At 43.2% G+C, this 17,950-nt stretch overlaps 1 protein-coding gene across 1 annotated transcript in view; it reads left to right on the forward strand.

Moving 5' to 3' along the window:
• TSPAN32 (tetraspanin 32) overlaps positions 1 to 17,950 on the forward strand; it is an 80,649-nt gene that overhangs the window by 55,162 nt on the left and 7,537 nt on the right. Inside the window, exons 5-7 of the mRNA XM_019476635.2 lie at positions 12,698 to 12,799; positions 14,796 to 14,888; positions 17,349 to 17,432. Of these exons, the coding sequence (XP_019332180.1) occupies positions 12,698 to 12,799; positions 14,796 to 14,888; positions 17,349 to 17,432 (279 nt within the window). The remainder of the gene's footprint in view (positions 1 to 12,697; positions 12,800 to 14,795; positions 14,889 to 17,348; positions 17,433 to 17,950) is intronic.

Consider the following 17,950-nt stretch of genomic DNA (forward strand, 5'->3'; position numbering starts at 1 on the left):
CAGAGGCCAGGACCCCAGCTGGAAGTGTCTGAGTGCCAGAACCAAAACTGGAACCAGACGCACACATGCTTCCCACCACCAGAAACACTCTGCCACCACCTTTGCTAGCCAGGGGAAATGACCCAGGCCCACCTGAGCCTAAAGAGGGCCAAACCTGAGGGGCATACAGGCTCCAGCCAGAAGACTGCCCAGAGGCAGTGAGGCACAGCTCTGGTACCCTGTCTGGGGTCAGACCCACTCACTGGGACCAGGAAATCCAGACCAGAGCAGTGGAGCCAGCAAGCCTATGCAAGACAGAAGCCAACAATGATAAAAGTCAGAGACGGGAGAGGACAGCTCAGTGGGCCCTGAGAGCACCCAATGAGGGTGCACTCTCGGGGGTGGGCCATGAGGCCCCAAACTCCCAGCAGTCCAACTGCGCACCTGAAATGCGCCATCAGAGGATAACTACCATGTTTGGCCATGAGCAGGCCCAAGAGGGAACACCAAGAGGGAGCAGCCTGGGATCTACAATAATACCCAAGTGAAAAGGGGTGGGGTATAGGGAAGAAGGAGCCCCACAGAAGATGCACCAAGAAGGGTGTTCCTGAGTCGGTAAAAACCACAAAGCAACATCACAAAGGTATGAATAACACCCAAAGTCATGGCAGGCGAGTAGGCTAAGGGTTGGTTTCCTCCCAGGTGGCAGGGCAAGGGCTTGCTGCAGTATGCATGTACACATGCATGGGTGGATGGTATGTACAGGGGCTGATCCAGGGAGGTGTGGGGGTTTGGTTGCACTCCTGTTCAGCTCAACTTCATTGAGCTCTCTGCCATCAGTAGAGGTGAGCTCTGCCACTGCAATGAGTTCTTCCATGCCATTTGCACTCCCTTTTTCAAAATCCTAGATCTGTGCATGTATGAGCCATTGGAAGCCATGTGGGTTTTCTTCAATGTTTAATTCCAAGTAATTTGAACAGTTCCATTTAGAAAATGGAGACATCTTTCTTATGTGGATAGTGATGTGAGTAATTTATTATGGAAGCTGGCATCTGCTTAAGCACTTTGGACAGCTATGTTTTTCAGAGATACATTTCTGGCCCTGGAGCAGCAGTCTGTGTGTGTTCTCAGGAGGAAGAGGATAAGAGGAAAAGACAGGAGAGGGCTGGGTAGCATAGAGGGCAAAAGGTGAAGTGTTACATTGGTCTCAGAAGGTTTTAATAGTTTTGAGCAGGGACCTGATGGAAACTCTGGCTTCAAAAATTATTGATTTATAGCTTTGGGCTTGCACTGAGCTACAAAAGCTTTTGCCATTTTCTTTAACATGCTGCCTCAGTGATGTACCCAAAGCCAGTGTCAAGGATTGAACACCATCAAGTCCTGTTCTCCTCTGCAGTCCCAGGACAGGCAGTGTATGCCAGAAAAAATGTTTAAAAAAACTGAAAGTTTTCAGCCTTAGTGTCTAATAAAGGGACCATGAGATCCTTCCTGTCACTTTGTCCAGCAATGGAAGCACAGCCCAGGTAAAATAGTGCCTTGCTGCCTTATGCAACCTTTCACAAGGGCCTCAAAGACCATTTTGGTTTGCAATGCTGGCCAGATTTCTGCATCTGATAATAACTGACTTAGGACAGGGGGAACTGACAAGCTATTAATGAAATATAAAACTGCAGCAGGACTTTTTCATAACTGTCCCTAGAATCTGCTTGCAGGAATGGGAGAGGAGAACTCTTTAAAAGAAAACCTGATTCAAGGTCCTGTGAGACCAGTACAAGACACTGAGTTGATTTTGGTAGGTTTTGATCAGGGTCCTACACAGCTGTTTTACCTAGATCACCTTCTCTTGTTCCTATCTTTCTTCCCACATTGTTTCCTTTCCCCATTCCCCTGCTTCAAATCTTTCCTTGCTCTCTGTTTTCCTTCCCCAACTCTGTTTTTTTACCCTCACTCTCCCACCCCCAGCTTTTGGAAGATCTTTATTTGTCTGCCACCCATGCACAAAATAGGCCGAAAGACAGAGGAGTCTAGGTTCTAACGTGAGCTAAGAATTGACAGTGTTACTTAGCTCCACTATCCCCATGGGCCCTGCAGCCCTGCTCTAATACACCTAATCTGCGGAGTGGGGGGCGGAGGGGAAGACTGCCATTCACAGAGCAGCCAGCTCTACCAGCTTTATACCACAATCAGGGGAGTTCTCTGCTGGACACTTACTGACAATTTCCACAATTAAGGTTCTGGGCCATTATTTGCAGTTCCCAAACAAGAAAGCTTCTGTTTGAACTGTATCCCTGCTGTAGCTTATAAACTCATCTGCTCACAGGAAGAAACAATGATTTTCCAATGAGCTCAGAGTTATGATTCCTACATGGATGTTTGGTTGTAGTATAGGCTATGCAAAGAGCGAAGCGTCTTTATTTCCTGAGAGAGAATCTTCTTTTCCCCTAGCGCTGTCAGAAACATTAGCAGTCATTTCAATCAAATGACTTAACTGTTAATTTGAACCTTCCTCAAATGACCAAAATCCATTATCCTCAATTCTCATCATGACCTGTTGTGTGTGATAGTAATAATTCCTGTCATTTCTGATGATCAGGATTTATTAGTAAGTGCAGCATTACAGCGCTTCCTTTGTTTACTTTGTCTTTACTAACTGTTTCTGAATTCCCCTACTATCCTTCCATAATGCTTTGCTATTCTTTGAACCTAATAAGATTATAGCTCCAGCTACTTTTTCCTTCTACAATGACATGAACATATATAGATCTATATCTATGAATCTAGCTATGTATCTAATATGGATATATATATAATCTAATATATATAAGCATATATATAATATGAAAAATGAAACTAAGAATCATTCTCTTATATGGCTGACAATTCTAAACTTTTATCATCTATATTGTGGAATGTAGTATAACAGATACAGCTATAATTTAAGAGACAATGCTGAAAGGCATGGATCCTTGGTTTCTTTTGAGACCACTGTAACATCCCAAAGATCCATAAAGATGATATGCATTTTATAGCAGAATGCTGCTTTAACTAGATCTTTTCAGGCATATTCTGATTCAATAGGAATGAAAAAGGTGATTTTGCCTTTAATGCCTTCTGTTAATAATAACATGTCCTTTAACACATATGCCCTTTAGATCCTAGCTTTGTAAATGGGATATTTAGCAAACAATCTTTGTTGCATGCTTTTGCTAAAATAAGTCCAGGACCATTCTTGATGCAATTCCAACCAAGTGCACTTTCCAGTTTAAGTTGCCTAAACACCGGTGTTCAACAGCAGATTCCCTTGGCAATATCTGATTTGACAAGGATCAATAAGGGCCTTGTTGCATGTTAATTTTAGGTGGCTTAGGGAGCTCTTAACCTTGGATTGTCCACGCATTAAGACATAACTAGTTTTAAGCACCTTTTAGGGGTCTTAAAGTTACACCACTCCAGGGCAGGTTTATTTCTGATGCATGTTACCCAGCTTGTGTTCCACAAATGTGTGGCCACTCCCCAGAGATAACTGCCCACATTTCAGTCCTCCAGCATCCCAGGATGCAGTACCCCTTCCTCCCACTCTCCTGGTCTCTGTGGACAACTCATAGCTGTTACTTCTAGTCAGGCCCCTGATCTCCAGCCCTCCAGTGGCAAGTCACAGCTGTGCAGGTGGGGGCAGTCAGAGAAGATTTTTAGCACTCTAAACTCAAACTAACACTAACGTTTGAGAAGCTTAAGGTGCAATGTGTAATAAGGCCCTAGAACAGTTCCATTGAAGCTGTTGTCTATGCATGCATTCCAAATGTAGCTAACAGGAAAATCCTCCTTTATAAGCAGACAGAGAGGAAAATGCTATTTCTCTCTTGGATAAGGTGAGGCTTTGATCAAATTAGTCTCTAGAAGGAGCAGAGAACTTGAAATCTGAAATTTCTGAGAAGAGCTTATGTCCAGTTATATTTTAAAATGTTTTTCGCTGGGGAAGCCTCATTAGACACAGGCAACAAGAGGCCGTTAGGTGCAGCTACACATTCATTAATGCGCCATAGTTACTGTGTGTTAAGTTTTTAGTACTTGTTAACCAAGTACTAAATCAACGTACAGTAATGTGCCCTACTGCTCAGTAGTGCCTGCGCACGGCTATTTAGTGATGCTTACTGCACAGTAGCCTAATACTACTATGCAGTAGCGTGTTAGCATGGTTTTTGCCCGGCATGCTACTCTGCAGTAGGATTAAGCTTCTGCGTGGTTAGTGTCTTGTGTTGATGCGCCCGTTAAGGATTTTTGAGTGTAGCAAGCATCCAATCTTGATCTCATTTAGAACTAACACAACCACAATTCCCTTCTTTACATTAGAAATGCTGTACAAATAACTGTGACCTGGAGTCAGCTTTCTGGCTAATTCAGTAGCATTCTTTCCCTCAGATTGTAACCCTGGATGTGTCTAGGCAGCTCTGACTAAAGGTGTGTCATTCAGGCATGCAGCTGGAAACAGGAGAAAGAAGAATAATTTCTTCTGGCTCCCGTTTGAAACTGAAATATTGTACAACAGTTTTCGTGGAGAAATCTATTAATAAAACTATTGCATTCCATAGCATTCAAACTGGAAATTTTTCTTTGACCTTTCTGGCTTTGATACTCACTATCTTTCATGGAGTGTGTTGGAGGCCTTTTCTCATTTCAAATAAGAATTTAATTCAGCAGCTGTCCTCCAACAACAGTACACAGTGGATGATTACTGACCAGTCTTAACATGTCTAGGGAGCATCAATAACATAGAGCTAGTAATGTGAAGAAGTATCCAACCCCCACTTCTGTGTGTTCATTTTTTCCCAAGGCTTCTGCGGTAAAGACCCATATACATTCTTTCCCAAGGATCTCTCGTCCAAATTTATCAATTCAGTTGGTTCTGGCTACTGCCTGTGTTGAGGCACTCAGCACACCTGTGGTTTTCTGAAAGCACATTATTAGCAATACTGACATGGCCATTCAAACAGGACCTTAAAAGGCATCCTGCTGCCTAACTGTTACAGTGAGTGCCCTGATGTTTTTCAGCCTCTGGAGTGGAAAACTCAGAGAGGCAATTATTCAGGTTGAGGCAGTAGACCAAATACCACCTTTCAATTGTGCAACCGTAATGAATGTAGTGGGCAAGAGAGAACAGAATTTAGTATAATAAGAATGAAGCAGACTGATTCTCGAGATATGATATGCCCTCTGCTTGAGGGAAAAGGCCCTAGGTGAAAATTTGGTTCCCATTGACATGTGGCATCTGTCTTACACTCCTTGAGTTGCATTCAATTTTGTCTGCTTTCATTAATTTTTTATTGGAAAAATTGGATAGAGGGAGTTTTGCATTACATGAGTTTGCATTCTGCTTTCATCTAGATAGAAATGACATGACATGGTTAGTATATTAAAGCATGGTTGATTTATATACCCAATTTCCAACTAAAACAAGCAGGTTTTTTAAATACCCTTATCCAGCAATGATGGTTTTGGCAATGAAATAATCTCCTGTCCTAATGCATCTCTTTTTTGTTGGTGTTTGTATAATGCCTCCCATATACTCCATGACATGCTGCTTTAGAATGAATCCTCGCTCTATGCAGCAGTGACCACCATGTACCAGCCAACATGGCAGCAGCTGTAGAATGTGTTCACCAGTGAACAGCTGTGAACATCTGTATCGATGCACTTATTCTATGCTGTGATTGTTTGCATGCAGTGTGAGTGCATGACATGTTGAAAAGAACTCCAGAGGTAGAGCCCTAAAGCTCATGACCAACACAGAAGGCTTGTGACTATCCAGCCATTGAGACTGATGAATTGCATAATGCTTCTCTTTTGGAAAATACTTATAGTGTGGTGACAGGCTATTCCCTTGTCACTAATGACTGTGAGGTTTGGGAAGTTCTTTAATGAACTGTACAACCAAAGCCTCAAGGTAAACAACTAGCAGCTTTCAAACTTGAGCCAAAACCCCTTTTAGTTAATAAGAGTCTTTTCACTGACTTCAAAAGATTTTGGATTAGGAACTCAATGAGCACATTCAGCTTAAGTTGGAGGTCTCAGAACAAATTAGATTTCCCAGTATCTTACCTATTATTCACTTAAACTTTGGGACTTTTTTCAGCAGTTTTCTGATTTTAGTTCCAAAATCTTCATTCATAACATGGGGAAGAATTTTCATAGACATGAATATATATAAAGGACAAGATTTTCAAAAAGTAGGAGCCTAAAGCTGCCTTTCATTGGAACTGGGTTTTTAAGTCACAAAGGCATTCTTGAAAAAACCCATCTTTGAAATTTAATTTTGGGCTCTGATTTCTGGGCCCTATTAACACCAAAGCATGTTAATATAAAACAAAGTGTTAAAAGATATTAAACAGAAAAAATTACATGTGCAGCCCTCTGATCTTACAAAGGACTATGGAAGCATAGTCCAACATATTCCCTTTGATAAAGACATTTCTAAATGTTAGGCCTTTGTGAAAAAGCTTGAGAGAGCTAGTTGAAATATAGATTGACTAAATAAGAACCCATGCCCACCACAGACCCAGTTATATATCTATCCACATCTAATGTTTTTGTTGAGAACTTCATAAGAAACAGACCTTACGATGACAGGCCGAGAGCCATGGGGCTCTTTAGCCTGAAAAAGCATAGGCTCCGGGGTGATCTGGTGGCCACCTATAAGTTTATCAGGGGTGACCACCAGTATCTGGGGAATGTTTGTTCACCAGAGCGCCCCAAGGGATGACAAGGTCGAACAGTTATAAACTCCAGCAAGACCATTTCAGGTTGGACACAAGGAAGAATTTCTTTACTGTCCGAGCCCCCAAGGTCTGGAATAGCCTGCCATCAGAGGTGGTTCAAGCACCCACACTGAATGCCTTCAAGAGAAATTTGGATGCTTATCTTGCTGGGATCCTATGACCCCAACTGACTTCCTGCCTCTGGGGCAGCAGGCTGGATTCAGTGATCTTCCAAGGTCCCTTCCAGCCTGAACGTCTATGAAATCTATGAAGTTATGCAATTTCTTAGCGTAAGCAGCAGAGTGGTTTATATGGGTCTTCCTTGTCATCTCGTTGATTCTTCTGTTTTTTCCAGAAATTCAGGACACGAAAGGAGCAGGTCAGGAAATTATAATTTTTCAGGACTTTGATAAAGAAAAAGCTGTTTTTTAAATGAAAATACATTTGCATAATAATTTTTGTTCTTATGAAAAGTTACTTATGGCAGGGACAAGGAACAGGAGGTGGAAAAGTTGAGACTAAATTTTTTTAGTCACCTCAGCTAAAAGGTTACCCAGGGAAAGAATGTTTTGCATGGCCACCAATTATGGTCTTGTACCAGGCTGATAATGGGTCACTATTTTTTTTCTGTTGTTGTTTAACTACCTTGGAACAGTACAACCTGCTGCATCTGACAACTCTGAATCCCATCAAGTCTGTTATTAGTACACTGTTAGATCTCTCTAACCTTGTCTTCTGAATTACTTAATTATATTGTGAGCAATGACAAAACTCCTCAGGGGGAGTTTATCAGTGTGCTGTAGGTTAAAATCAATGGATCAAGCAATGGAATCAACAAATTGCCAGCTGCTCCTCTGTAATTTCTTGAATTCCCAGGTGAACACACATAATGATAGTAAATTCCCTCACTTGCCCACCTATGAAGCTACTGTCACAAAACTAAAGCTAAACTCTTCTTAAATGCCCCTAATAACAAAAAGCATCTCAAAAGTCATTTATTTCCATTCCATATTGATGCCTTTGGAAAAAATCTCCTCACACATTATTTGAAACTTGAAATCTATTCCTGCCAAAATGGATGAAGGTCAAAACTAAGCAGTCATTTCTTTCTCCCTTAGTTTTTAACCCCTGTTAGTGAATTTCAATTGGAAAAGCAGAATCACATTACAGTAATCACTAATATGGTCTCTAATGGCCCCTCTTTCATCTCCCAAATGCAAAAAAAGATAATACTTTGTGTGTCTCTTCTTGGGTAATTCTCTAAGCCAAAACCTTAAGACCTGACTGGAAAACCTTGCTGAGGGATGTGTTTGATCCAAGTATACTTGTTCTGTCCCTGACCCATCCTACCTGCCTATTGATTTTCTGTTCTAAGAGCAATGCTTTGTGTTCAGACCCACTTCAGATCATTTACAGGGAGAAAAAGGACTAAAAATGAGAGAATTTTGCCAGCTCCTTGCTAGATTCAAGGGCACCTGGCATATTTTTCATTTGAAACGTCACCAATGATTGGTTGAGATTGCTGAAGCTGTCATCTTTCATATTTTCAATAAAAGTGCTTAGGGCCTGATTCATCACTGTGGCATTCTGGTCTTACACCTACTCTGTTTGTCTAGAATGCGGCCATTGCAGTCTTATGTTGGAGCAACTATCTGTGAGTTAAACATTAGGGCTGTGCAAAATGTCTATGTTTCATTTCAGTTTTGGATTCGACGTTTCAGAGGGACAGTGATTCGTTTTGGTAATTCAGATCACTGTCCCATTTTGATTCGGCCAAGTCTGTTTCGGAGTTTTGATGCTGTTTTGGTGTTTCGGCCATAGGATATAATGGGGAATCACTAAAATGCTAACTTTGTCATTTCTTGCCTGATTTTTGTCACAACCCAAAGTTGTGATTTTTTGTTGGTGTGTGTGCTTCGGCACAGCTAAATTATTTCCCTCCAAATTTGTCGCTTTCTTTGCACGGTAGAGTTCTCTGCTGCTAGAGAGAACTCTGGTGCAACGGGGGATTTCCCGCCGGATTGCAGCTTCTTTGCAGTGTGCATCTCTTTCTTGCACCGTAGTGATACACGTTGCAAAGAAGTTCCCGCCATTTGTATTAGGATCTGTGCCATGTTATTGGCCGATTCCTAATTTAGGCACACGTGGCGGCTAGCGATTGGCTTGCTAGCCGTACAAAAAGCTTGTGTGGTTTCCGCCCAAGTTGGAGGACTCCACGAACACCAGAGGAGGGAGGAAAAGAGAGAGAGATTCTGTGTGAAGATCTCCAAGCGCTGCGGACCCTCGCAGACCTGACACGCCTCCCCTAAGCAGGCAAGAGAGGCAATAGAACCGAGCCCACGGAGCTTTCGCTTCTCGCCTCTCCCCGTCGCCGAGCGCAATCCTAGACGTCCTTTCCTGTAATTTCGGACCCCACGGACCCTAGCAAGCTCCAGGGAAAACTTATCGGACCCGCGGAGCCTGAATAACTCCGGGGAACTTTCGAACCCAACTTACCGGACCCGCGGAGCCTAGCAAACTCCGTGGGAGCAATCGATTTGTCAGAGTCCTCCAATGAGGGTTCAAGCGGGAGCTGTGCCTGGAAACTTGTCCAGCCTACACCAATACCATCTTTGGGTGTAAGTAAACAATCTTTTCAATCAACCATTACGCCTCCGTAACTAATTCTAACTCACGTGCGCTAAACCGCTTTGCGGCTCTCTCCCACCCCGCGTGCCCGGGCTGCCGGCCACAGCCCGCGTGCACCGAAGACGGGTCCGGTACGACCCCGGTTCGCCCCCGGCTTGCCTATGGCGGCCAGAATGGGATCGGAATCACCGCCGCACATGGCGACGAGGGCGGGATCGGGGCCCAGCCCGCACAATTTTGATGAACATTGCCCCTCCTGAATGCATGAAGCCTGCCAAGTTTCAAGGAGATAGGTGCAGGGTTTTTTGTGAAACTGCAGCTCAAACTATTCAAAGCAAAACTCATATCACTTGCTGGGAGTGGCAGCCTGCTGTCATCCTGCGCACAGATCTGGGGGCCCATGCCCCCCGAGAGGGCTGCAGGGCTGAGCTGTACTCCTCCCAGAAGGCAGAGGCCCCCAGATCTGCATGCGGGATGACAGCAGGTTGCCTCTGGTGGCGGGGCCAGCACCAGCACCCAAATCTGCTTGGAGCACCCCGCGCCAAGCACCGGAAAGAACCCAGTGCTGTCGCTGGCCCCAGCAGATTCAGTGTTTTGGGTGCCAAAATGGGATTAAACACCTCCAAAACAAAGCAGCTGCCAAAGTTTCCCACAGCCCTAGTAAACATGTGGTGCCAGTAACCCTGGTATTGTAGTATTTCACAATCATGACTGTACATGTCCTCACAATGCCCCTGGAGTGCTATTACCCCACTTTACAGAAAGGAATCAGAGGCACAGGGAGCTAGATCTACAGAAGGACTTGAGTGCCCAAGTACTGTTTAACTTTCAAAGGAGGCACCCAGGTCTAAATTTAAGTCCTTCAAACCACCAGCTCAGCTGCTTCCTAAGGTTGGAGGCACCTGAGTTCCCAAGATATCTAAGTATCCACAAGTGAAGTCACCTAGGTTTGTAAAAGGTTGCTTGTGGGTATTTTTTAGAGCTGCCTAAGTCTGGTAGAAGCTGAGGAGCTCTATGCCTAGTTCACACTGAAGCCCCAGCCAAGATCTGCAGATAAGGCCTTCTTCTCCCTGTGTTGTTGACTAGGCCTGATCTGATTAGTATTCTCAGAATACACCTACTGAGTTGGGAACTGCGTAGAACATATGTAAAAAAAAATCCCTTTTACTGAATGTGAGAATACCATTCAGCATGGTGGAGACTTGGCTTTAATTCCTTTCCTTTACCTGGGGGGATTTTTAATGCTTTGCCACCACTTCATCAATGAATACCCCTGGGAATACAGTGCTGGTGTTTTTCAGTCTCTCCTATGGAAACTTTCTCACTTTCACAGAATAATTAGTCACTGGGCCAGACAGACAGTGAAATAATAAATATGACTAAACTTAGCCGATGGCTACTCACTGGGGACAGAAGGGAAGTTGCATTCCAGTCCCTGCTTTCCAGTCCAATTAATGCTTAACATAAAATACTGCAAGAGGCAAGGATTTTTGTGTGTGATATCTTTCAGGTGATCTAATAAAGACTGCCTTGCATAAGAAGGAGTGTCTAACTTTTTCCCAACCACACAGTTGGTCCAATAAAAGATATCGCCCACAAAAATCCTTGCCTCGCATAATTCCTGGGTCATCACAGCTACAACATCACTCCAACACTACCATAGCATAAAATAAAACAATCTTTTCTAGAACGGGCTGAAACTTGGGTCTTCTCCTCCCCAGTGATTGCTTTATTATAGAGGCAAAGGGACATGTTCATTCAGTATGGCTCAAAGGATAGACAGTTATTCCATACACAGAGATTTAATAGGAGTGATTAAAGGATCTCCCATCTAAAATAGTCTGGTAGTTCCAGCCTTCAGCAGGGAGACTGAAACTGGTTGTAAATCATTTCAGGCAAAGGAGGGTATTGAACCTTAGTCTCCAGCATCCTGGATTAGTGTCCTAAACACAAGGCTTAGGGCAAAAGGCTGCTGCTACTGCCATAGTCTAGTCCTGCTGTGTCTTTTGAGAAGATCTTGACCTAGGTACCTAATCTAGGCAAGAGTTAACATCTGAATCCCCGGTGGAGGGTGGCATGACCCTGAAGCCCAAGCGTGGGCACATAATCTCACAGGCCTTCACTCAATATCTCACTGACCCTAAAACCAGTATCAACACTTCATAATCACTCCCACTCTATGAGCTGCATGCTGAAAAACTGTTACATGGCTGCAGTTGGAGGGTGCTGGATGCACCCTGTGTTTTACCCTGGACCATACCTGAGAGTGTCCATAGGTATGCAACAAGAAGTGATTATGTAACTTTTGTTGGCAGAACGGTGTATATAGAGTAAGAGTGAATAGGCAAGGCTTGTTTCTTGGCAGCCATCTCAGGATCTGTGTGGGGGTGGCATAGATACTTGGTTCTCAATCTTTTTACACTCAAAGTACCCCTTGGAAAACACCTCAGCTCTTACTTTTCTCTCATTTTTTTGCTACAAAAATAATAAAGTAATTCTTTCCAGAAAGGCTGCAACAGGGCAGAATGCTTTTGACACTATGGATTTCTATTTGAAATCTCTGGTTTTATTTTGGGAATCATGTTTGTATAACTAATAGTGCTAACATTTCATGGCATCCTGCAGTAGCACCCTAGTTACAAATCACTGGCATAGACATTTTCTTAGTAATTTGTCCAAGATAGTAAAATAATTCTCTGCCAGAGTAAAGATTTGAACCCAGGTCCTTCACTAGCACCCAAATCGCCCTCCTCTGGATGCCAGCAGTCATTGAGACTTTTACTTGTGCAAAACTTTAATTTAGAGGTAGTTCATAGAGGTGACCATTCTTTATGTGAACTTTCAAACATTATCAAAAATCTGACATGTTTTGACCTACCCATTACAAAATGTAAAGATGTTAAGAAAAGCCCTTTATTCATATAGCCAAATAGTGTCACTTAAAAGGCAGCAAATTGTCAGCGCAGCGATCAGGTTTGTTAGTAACATAATTTTAATGGAAAGAGGACTGGTAACATCCCACATGTTACACTATTTACCACTTAATACTAATGACAGAAGCAGCCACAGTCTATAGTCTAGAACAACTCCCACCTAACCCCCAAAGGCAAAGAAATCCAGTTTGGGTTCCTCTCTTTTATATTTCAGTTTCATGAGTATATCAGAGGAAGCTTTGTGCTTATATGACTTTATTAGCTGAATAGGCTATCCCAAGGGTGTTCCAGACAAGACTCCAAGATTGGAGTTTCAGTTCCATCTTGAAAAGATTATGATTTGGCTCATGGTTGAGTGACTTGTATGGTCAAATCCTTGGCTTAAATATGTCATCCTCTTTGTAGGTGGAAGATGCTATGATGGATGTATATGATCTTGTGTATGAGGAGGTGAGGAGAAACTCCTCCAGCTTCAGGAAGGAGGAACTCACTGTCATCCATGAAACAGTAAGTTACACCCAGTCTTGGTTGGTTCGCTTTTGGCATCTTGCTCCAGGTTTGGCTGGCTGTATTAGTAGCAGCAAGAGAAGACTTACTAGGATTGTCATAAGACTGTAGATGATGACCTGCAAGTTAAATTTACAGACTTCAACTATGGGGCAGTGATGTTGTCTCAGTGGAGAGATTCATGTATCTGAATATCACTCTTGTTCAAAATGTACTAAAAGGCAATCTCACCTTCCTGGAACAGCAGCAGCTCATACCACAAGTTGGTCAGTTCCTTTGCCATTCCATAGCCATACTGATAAGGGAAGGATATGTGTAATGTATACATCTGAGAAGCTGAAGCCCTAATCTAAAACTGTTGTCATTACACAGTTAGTAATTAGGGGGCTCTAGAATGAATGCGATCTGTGCCCTAAGGGTAAAAGCACTAATTCGAGCTGGATGTAAATTTGCCACCTGCAAGCATTTGGATATGTGACCTTCTTTGCAACTTTTTAAAGTTGCTAAAGCCATGAGCTAAGCTGTAAAGCTCTAAAGAACTGTGACCCTGCAGTGCAACCTGTAGGTGTGAATAAAAATTATTGCCTAAACTCTGCAGTACCATAGGTGGATCAAGGTGACCACACTGAGCCTAGGGAGAGCACTTGCTTTGGAGTGTGCATGATGAGACAGCACAATAGAAAAGGGAGCATTTTGGAATGTTTCCTGGGGTGAGAAACATGCAAGTCCTCCACAGCCAGCTGAGTAAAGGAAGTGTCATACCCTCACTCAGCAGGACCTGTTTGGATAGTGATCTAATGTCAAGCTGTAGGAACTAGAGAAGATGATCAAAATTGCTTGTTTATTTCCGGACTACTCCTTTTCTCTCGTTTTGTTTTTTTGTCTCTCAGCACTTACAAATGTCTTCTGTAACCATGTGCATCTGTATTTCTCAAAGGGCTGTACTCATGATAATTGTTGTTTAATTTCAATAATATAGTAATACCCATGATTCCTGCGAGACAGCAGGAAGTGTGGCACAGTCATGGGCTAAATAGCTGGGCTAGGAAGCAAGCTAGATTAGCTTGGAAGGAGCATCGGCTATATTGTTTCCAGTACCTGGGTCTGCAAGGAGTTCTTTGGATGACACCACCTTTTACCTTCATTGCCTTATTCTCCCTGGTGCACCCCTGCTGTGTCTACTTTGAAGGGGACATCAGAGTCCTCTGTGCAATTTGGTGAGCAGAGGAGAGGAATCGGGTACAGAAAAGGCAGGATTAGAAGTCAGGTCTCTCAATTCCTCATCCTGTGACCTAACCATTTGTGCAGCTAATGTTGGTAAGAAGGTATAAGCCATTTGACTATCTTGTCCACAGTAAAAACCAGCATGTTGAAGAGCTGTGGGCAACTTCCAAGTTTTGTCAGAAGTTTGTAGATCTAAGGATCTTCAGGCCACTAGAATCAGATAAAAAGAAAAAAAAGGTCCAACAAAAATGCAGGGTCCAGCGTCTAGAAGTGCTAAGGATGTGTAGTCTGCATTGGAAGAATCACAAGAGAACTGTGGATACCATGCAATAATGGTAGGTGGCCTCAAGGTGCTTGTTGCTGAGCTCCCCAAATCACTAGTAACTTCTGAAAACTGGAGTTGAAATTCCTGAGATGCAGATGAGGAGAAGAAAAGAGAGGAGATAGCCCCATTGCTCCAGGTATGGAGAATTCAGAGCCTAATCCAAAGCCTGCTACTCAGCAGTCAGTGAAAAGATTCCAATGGACTTCTGTAAGCTTTGGGTCAGGGTCTGAGACCCTGAACCCCTGAAGCCCTCCAAGGGCTTTAAGGCTAATTTTCTTGATAAACTTTATGTCCTTTGCGGCCACCGTGTTATGAAATCTTAGCCCAAAGGAAGATAGACAGAAATTGTTATTCCCCTGACTCCATTCATTCTGCATCATCAGTCTGCCCTTCTGAGTAGAAAGGGAACCACAACAGTGACTTTTGACATAGTTTGTTCTGTTTCAGTTTCTGTGCTGCGGGAAGTATTCACCCTTTGAAGAAATCAGAGGCATTGAAAATGGGACATGTCCATCAACTCTTACAAGTACAGCAAGAGAGGTAAGGGAAGAACTAGGGAAGCATTTGTATGATGAGATGTCAAAAGTAACTTGTAACTTAACAGCTAGTTCAAACAGCTCAATTGATCTACTTTTATTTAAAAAACAGCTTTTGTTCTTGTGTAGGTAAGGCCTAAATGGACATACATGATGAAGGTCAACAGTAAATGGAGTCTTGCTGTTACCCTTGGTCATTATTTTCAGTCCCAGTCTGTTACTACAGCGATTATGAGGCTCCTGCTTGCTTTTCTCCATCTGGATAATTGTACTGACTTTATTCTTTTGTCTAAATTGCATCTTGTAAATATCCATAGACTTTTAGTCAGAGCAGTAGCAGCATGATCATTATTCCCAAATCTTTTCCACAGAGCTACCGACACTTGTGTCTTCTGTTCATCCTGTTTTCCAAGCTCCTAGTTAAACCCCTCTTCACTAGCTGCCTTCATTGTCTTTGTGTGACTGACCACATCTATTGGCACTTTCTTTGGATCATATTCTCACTGGCATCTTTTTCTCCTTTGAGAAAGTCCAGATGGAACAAGAGAAATGGTAGCATTTGGTGGGATAAAAAGGAGTATTTTGGACTATTTTTCTATACATCCAACTGATGCTACTTATCTTCTTACTGATTGCCAAACACCACTTCTGCAGTTTTACCCATTAGAATAAGGGTATTAATTTTTCATTAGAAATACAAAGCAGGCGTCTTGCAGACTGAAAACTCCAGCTGGGAGAAGTTAGAGTGGATCAGTAGTTCCTTCAGCCACAAATACAATTTTGTAGCTTTTGACATTTACATCCCAGAGAGATTTGAAAATGTTTGATCTGGTCAACTTGTCATTTCTCTGAAGCTTCTTGTCCTCGGTGTGTGATGTCATACTTGCATGTCTGATGTCTGATGTCAAAAGCTCAATTGCCTAATCAGACTTCTCTATTTGAAGCAGTTTCCCTACTGATGGCCAGAAGCTGCCTGAGCAGACTTTCAAATGCAAATTATAATTTCCTTTTCAAGGGCATTAAAGCAATAACTAAAAAACAAACAAAAATTGCCCTAGTTTTTCAGAGCTCAGAAAGCAGGGCTTTTTTATTTCTGGGCAGTTTCATCAAACACATTTCAATAAAGACTCCCCTGCCATCTGACTAATCAGAATCAATAGTAGATAAGCTCTATACTGAGCCCTTAACTTGGAGTTTTCTCAATAAATTCCCTTGGTCTGTGTAACTTTTGTTCTTTGTTGGACCAGCTGTCCTAATTAAAGTTGCTAACTTTGGAGTGTGTATTTGCTGTGGGGTACAAAGTGATTGCTGAGTTGCTATGGTTATGCAAAGCCATCTTGAATTAATGCAACATCATAGTACATTCATACAACATCGCAACACAGCTAGCAGCATATACATCTGGAATGCTTCAGTTATTTTGCAGGTCTGCTTGCAGGAACCAGGACAAATTTGGGATATGCTGCTGGGATGGGTCGCGGTCTTTGTGAGATATCTACCTTCTGCAAAATCAGTTCTGAATTGTAACATATAGAACAGCCTAGAACTGAGTATTTTGTGGCCCTCAGGCAGGAAGCTAGAGGAAGGAACTTGGTCTGGATGAGGGTGGGGAAGCAGGTCTGCATATAGCTATTTATGCTTTGAATTCCTTCCTGCCCCTGGTAGCAGGAGGTAAACGGCAGGGGCACATTGTGGACTCTCTGGGACTGCAGGAACTGATCCTGTGTATTGGAAACTGCTGTTTGTTTTCTCTCTCTCTCTCTTTTTTTTTGTTTGTTGAGGTTATAAGGCTCTGGGCAGCCTGATTTAACCCAGCAAAGTACTTGAGCAACAGCGTAACTTTACCCGTGCTCGCTCTCTCTCTCTCTCACTGATGACACTATTCACATACTTAAATCAGCCCCTTATTAGCATAACCTGTCTGAAGATCAGAGACAGCCTTGCGGTGCATTTCACATGCCTTTATTCTTCTAGCAAACATGTACACACCATAATCTAAAATGTATTTCACCTGGTGCCGTTCCAAGAACATCACAGTAGCAGCAGGTGTACTTGTCGTGGGGAGCACCTCCAGTTACAGCAGAGAGACAAGAGCGCTTTTATGTACAAAGGTCAAGTCTAATATTACACGTTCACATTCCCATTCACAATACAATCCTCAGCAATTTACTAGTGGGTTAAATTGAAGAGGATTTGCACTGTTGCTGCAGTTATCCCTGCTAGTTAAGGAAGTGGAGAGAAGAATCAAACTCTGGAGAAAATCTCACTCTTGTTCCCGTTCCTTAGACAGAAACAGCTTAGATATTCAAAGGCCTGTGAAAGAGGGAGAGGGCCTGGAAGCTGCTTCTGTTGAGGTGGGGATAATGAAAAACCCTGTCAGGAAGCTTGTTGATGACAAAACCCCTACGGGGATACAAGGTGAGTTCCCACAAGTTGTGCTCTCATAGGCTTTCTTTTTTTTCAGGATTGCCTTCAGCAGATCCAAGACTTTATGAAAAAACACATGCGTTATGTCTCCACACTGATGATCATCACCGTCTGCTTCATGGTACTTACGTTTGTTCCTTCGATCCATTGATTTTGTTGAATCAGGACAATTCAGTGGTTCTGGAGGGAGGGTCGAATCAAAAAAATTCTCTTTAGGAAGCAGAGTTTTTTTCATGTCTGGTTATAATGAGCCATCAGCATAGCATTCAGTAGCAAAGCAATAACCGTGAAGATGCAGTTCACCACAGAAACTAGAGCAGGCGTGGCCAGAGTTACTCATCTTGGGAGCCGGGAGCAGGAGGGGAGGGTGCTGAGTGACCTGGAGTGGAAGTGATCACTGATACTCACCCCACCGCACCACTGAGCCACTCTGGCCTTCCCCGCTGGGAGGTGGGTGGGCTTGGGGTGCACTCCCTGGGGGGGAAGCCAGAACAATGGGAGGTGCTGGGATGCACTGTCCCCCGGAGCCGCCTCGGGGAGAACCGGGCAGAGCTTCGGCCAATTTCCAAACAGCCACAAGCGCTGTGCCAGCGAGCCGTGGTTTGGCCACCTCTGAACTAGAGGGAAACCCTCCAGACT

This window comes from Alligator mississippiensis, chromosome 2 (assembly GCF_030867095.1).
Source record: "Alligator mississippiensis isolate rAllMis1 chromosome 2, rAllMis1, whole genome shotgun sequence".
In the NCBI taxonomy this organism is placed as follows: domain Eukaryota; kingdom Metazoa; phylum Chordata; order Crocodylia; family Alligatoridae; genus Alligator; species Alligator mississippiensis.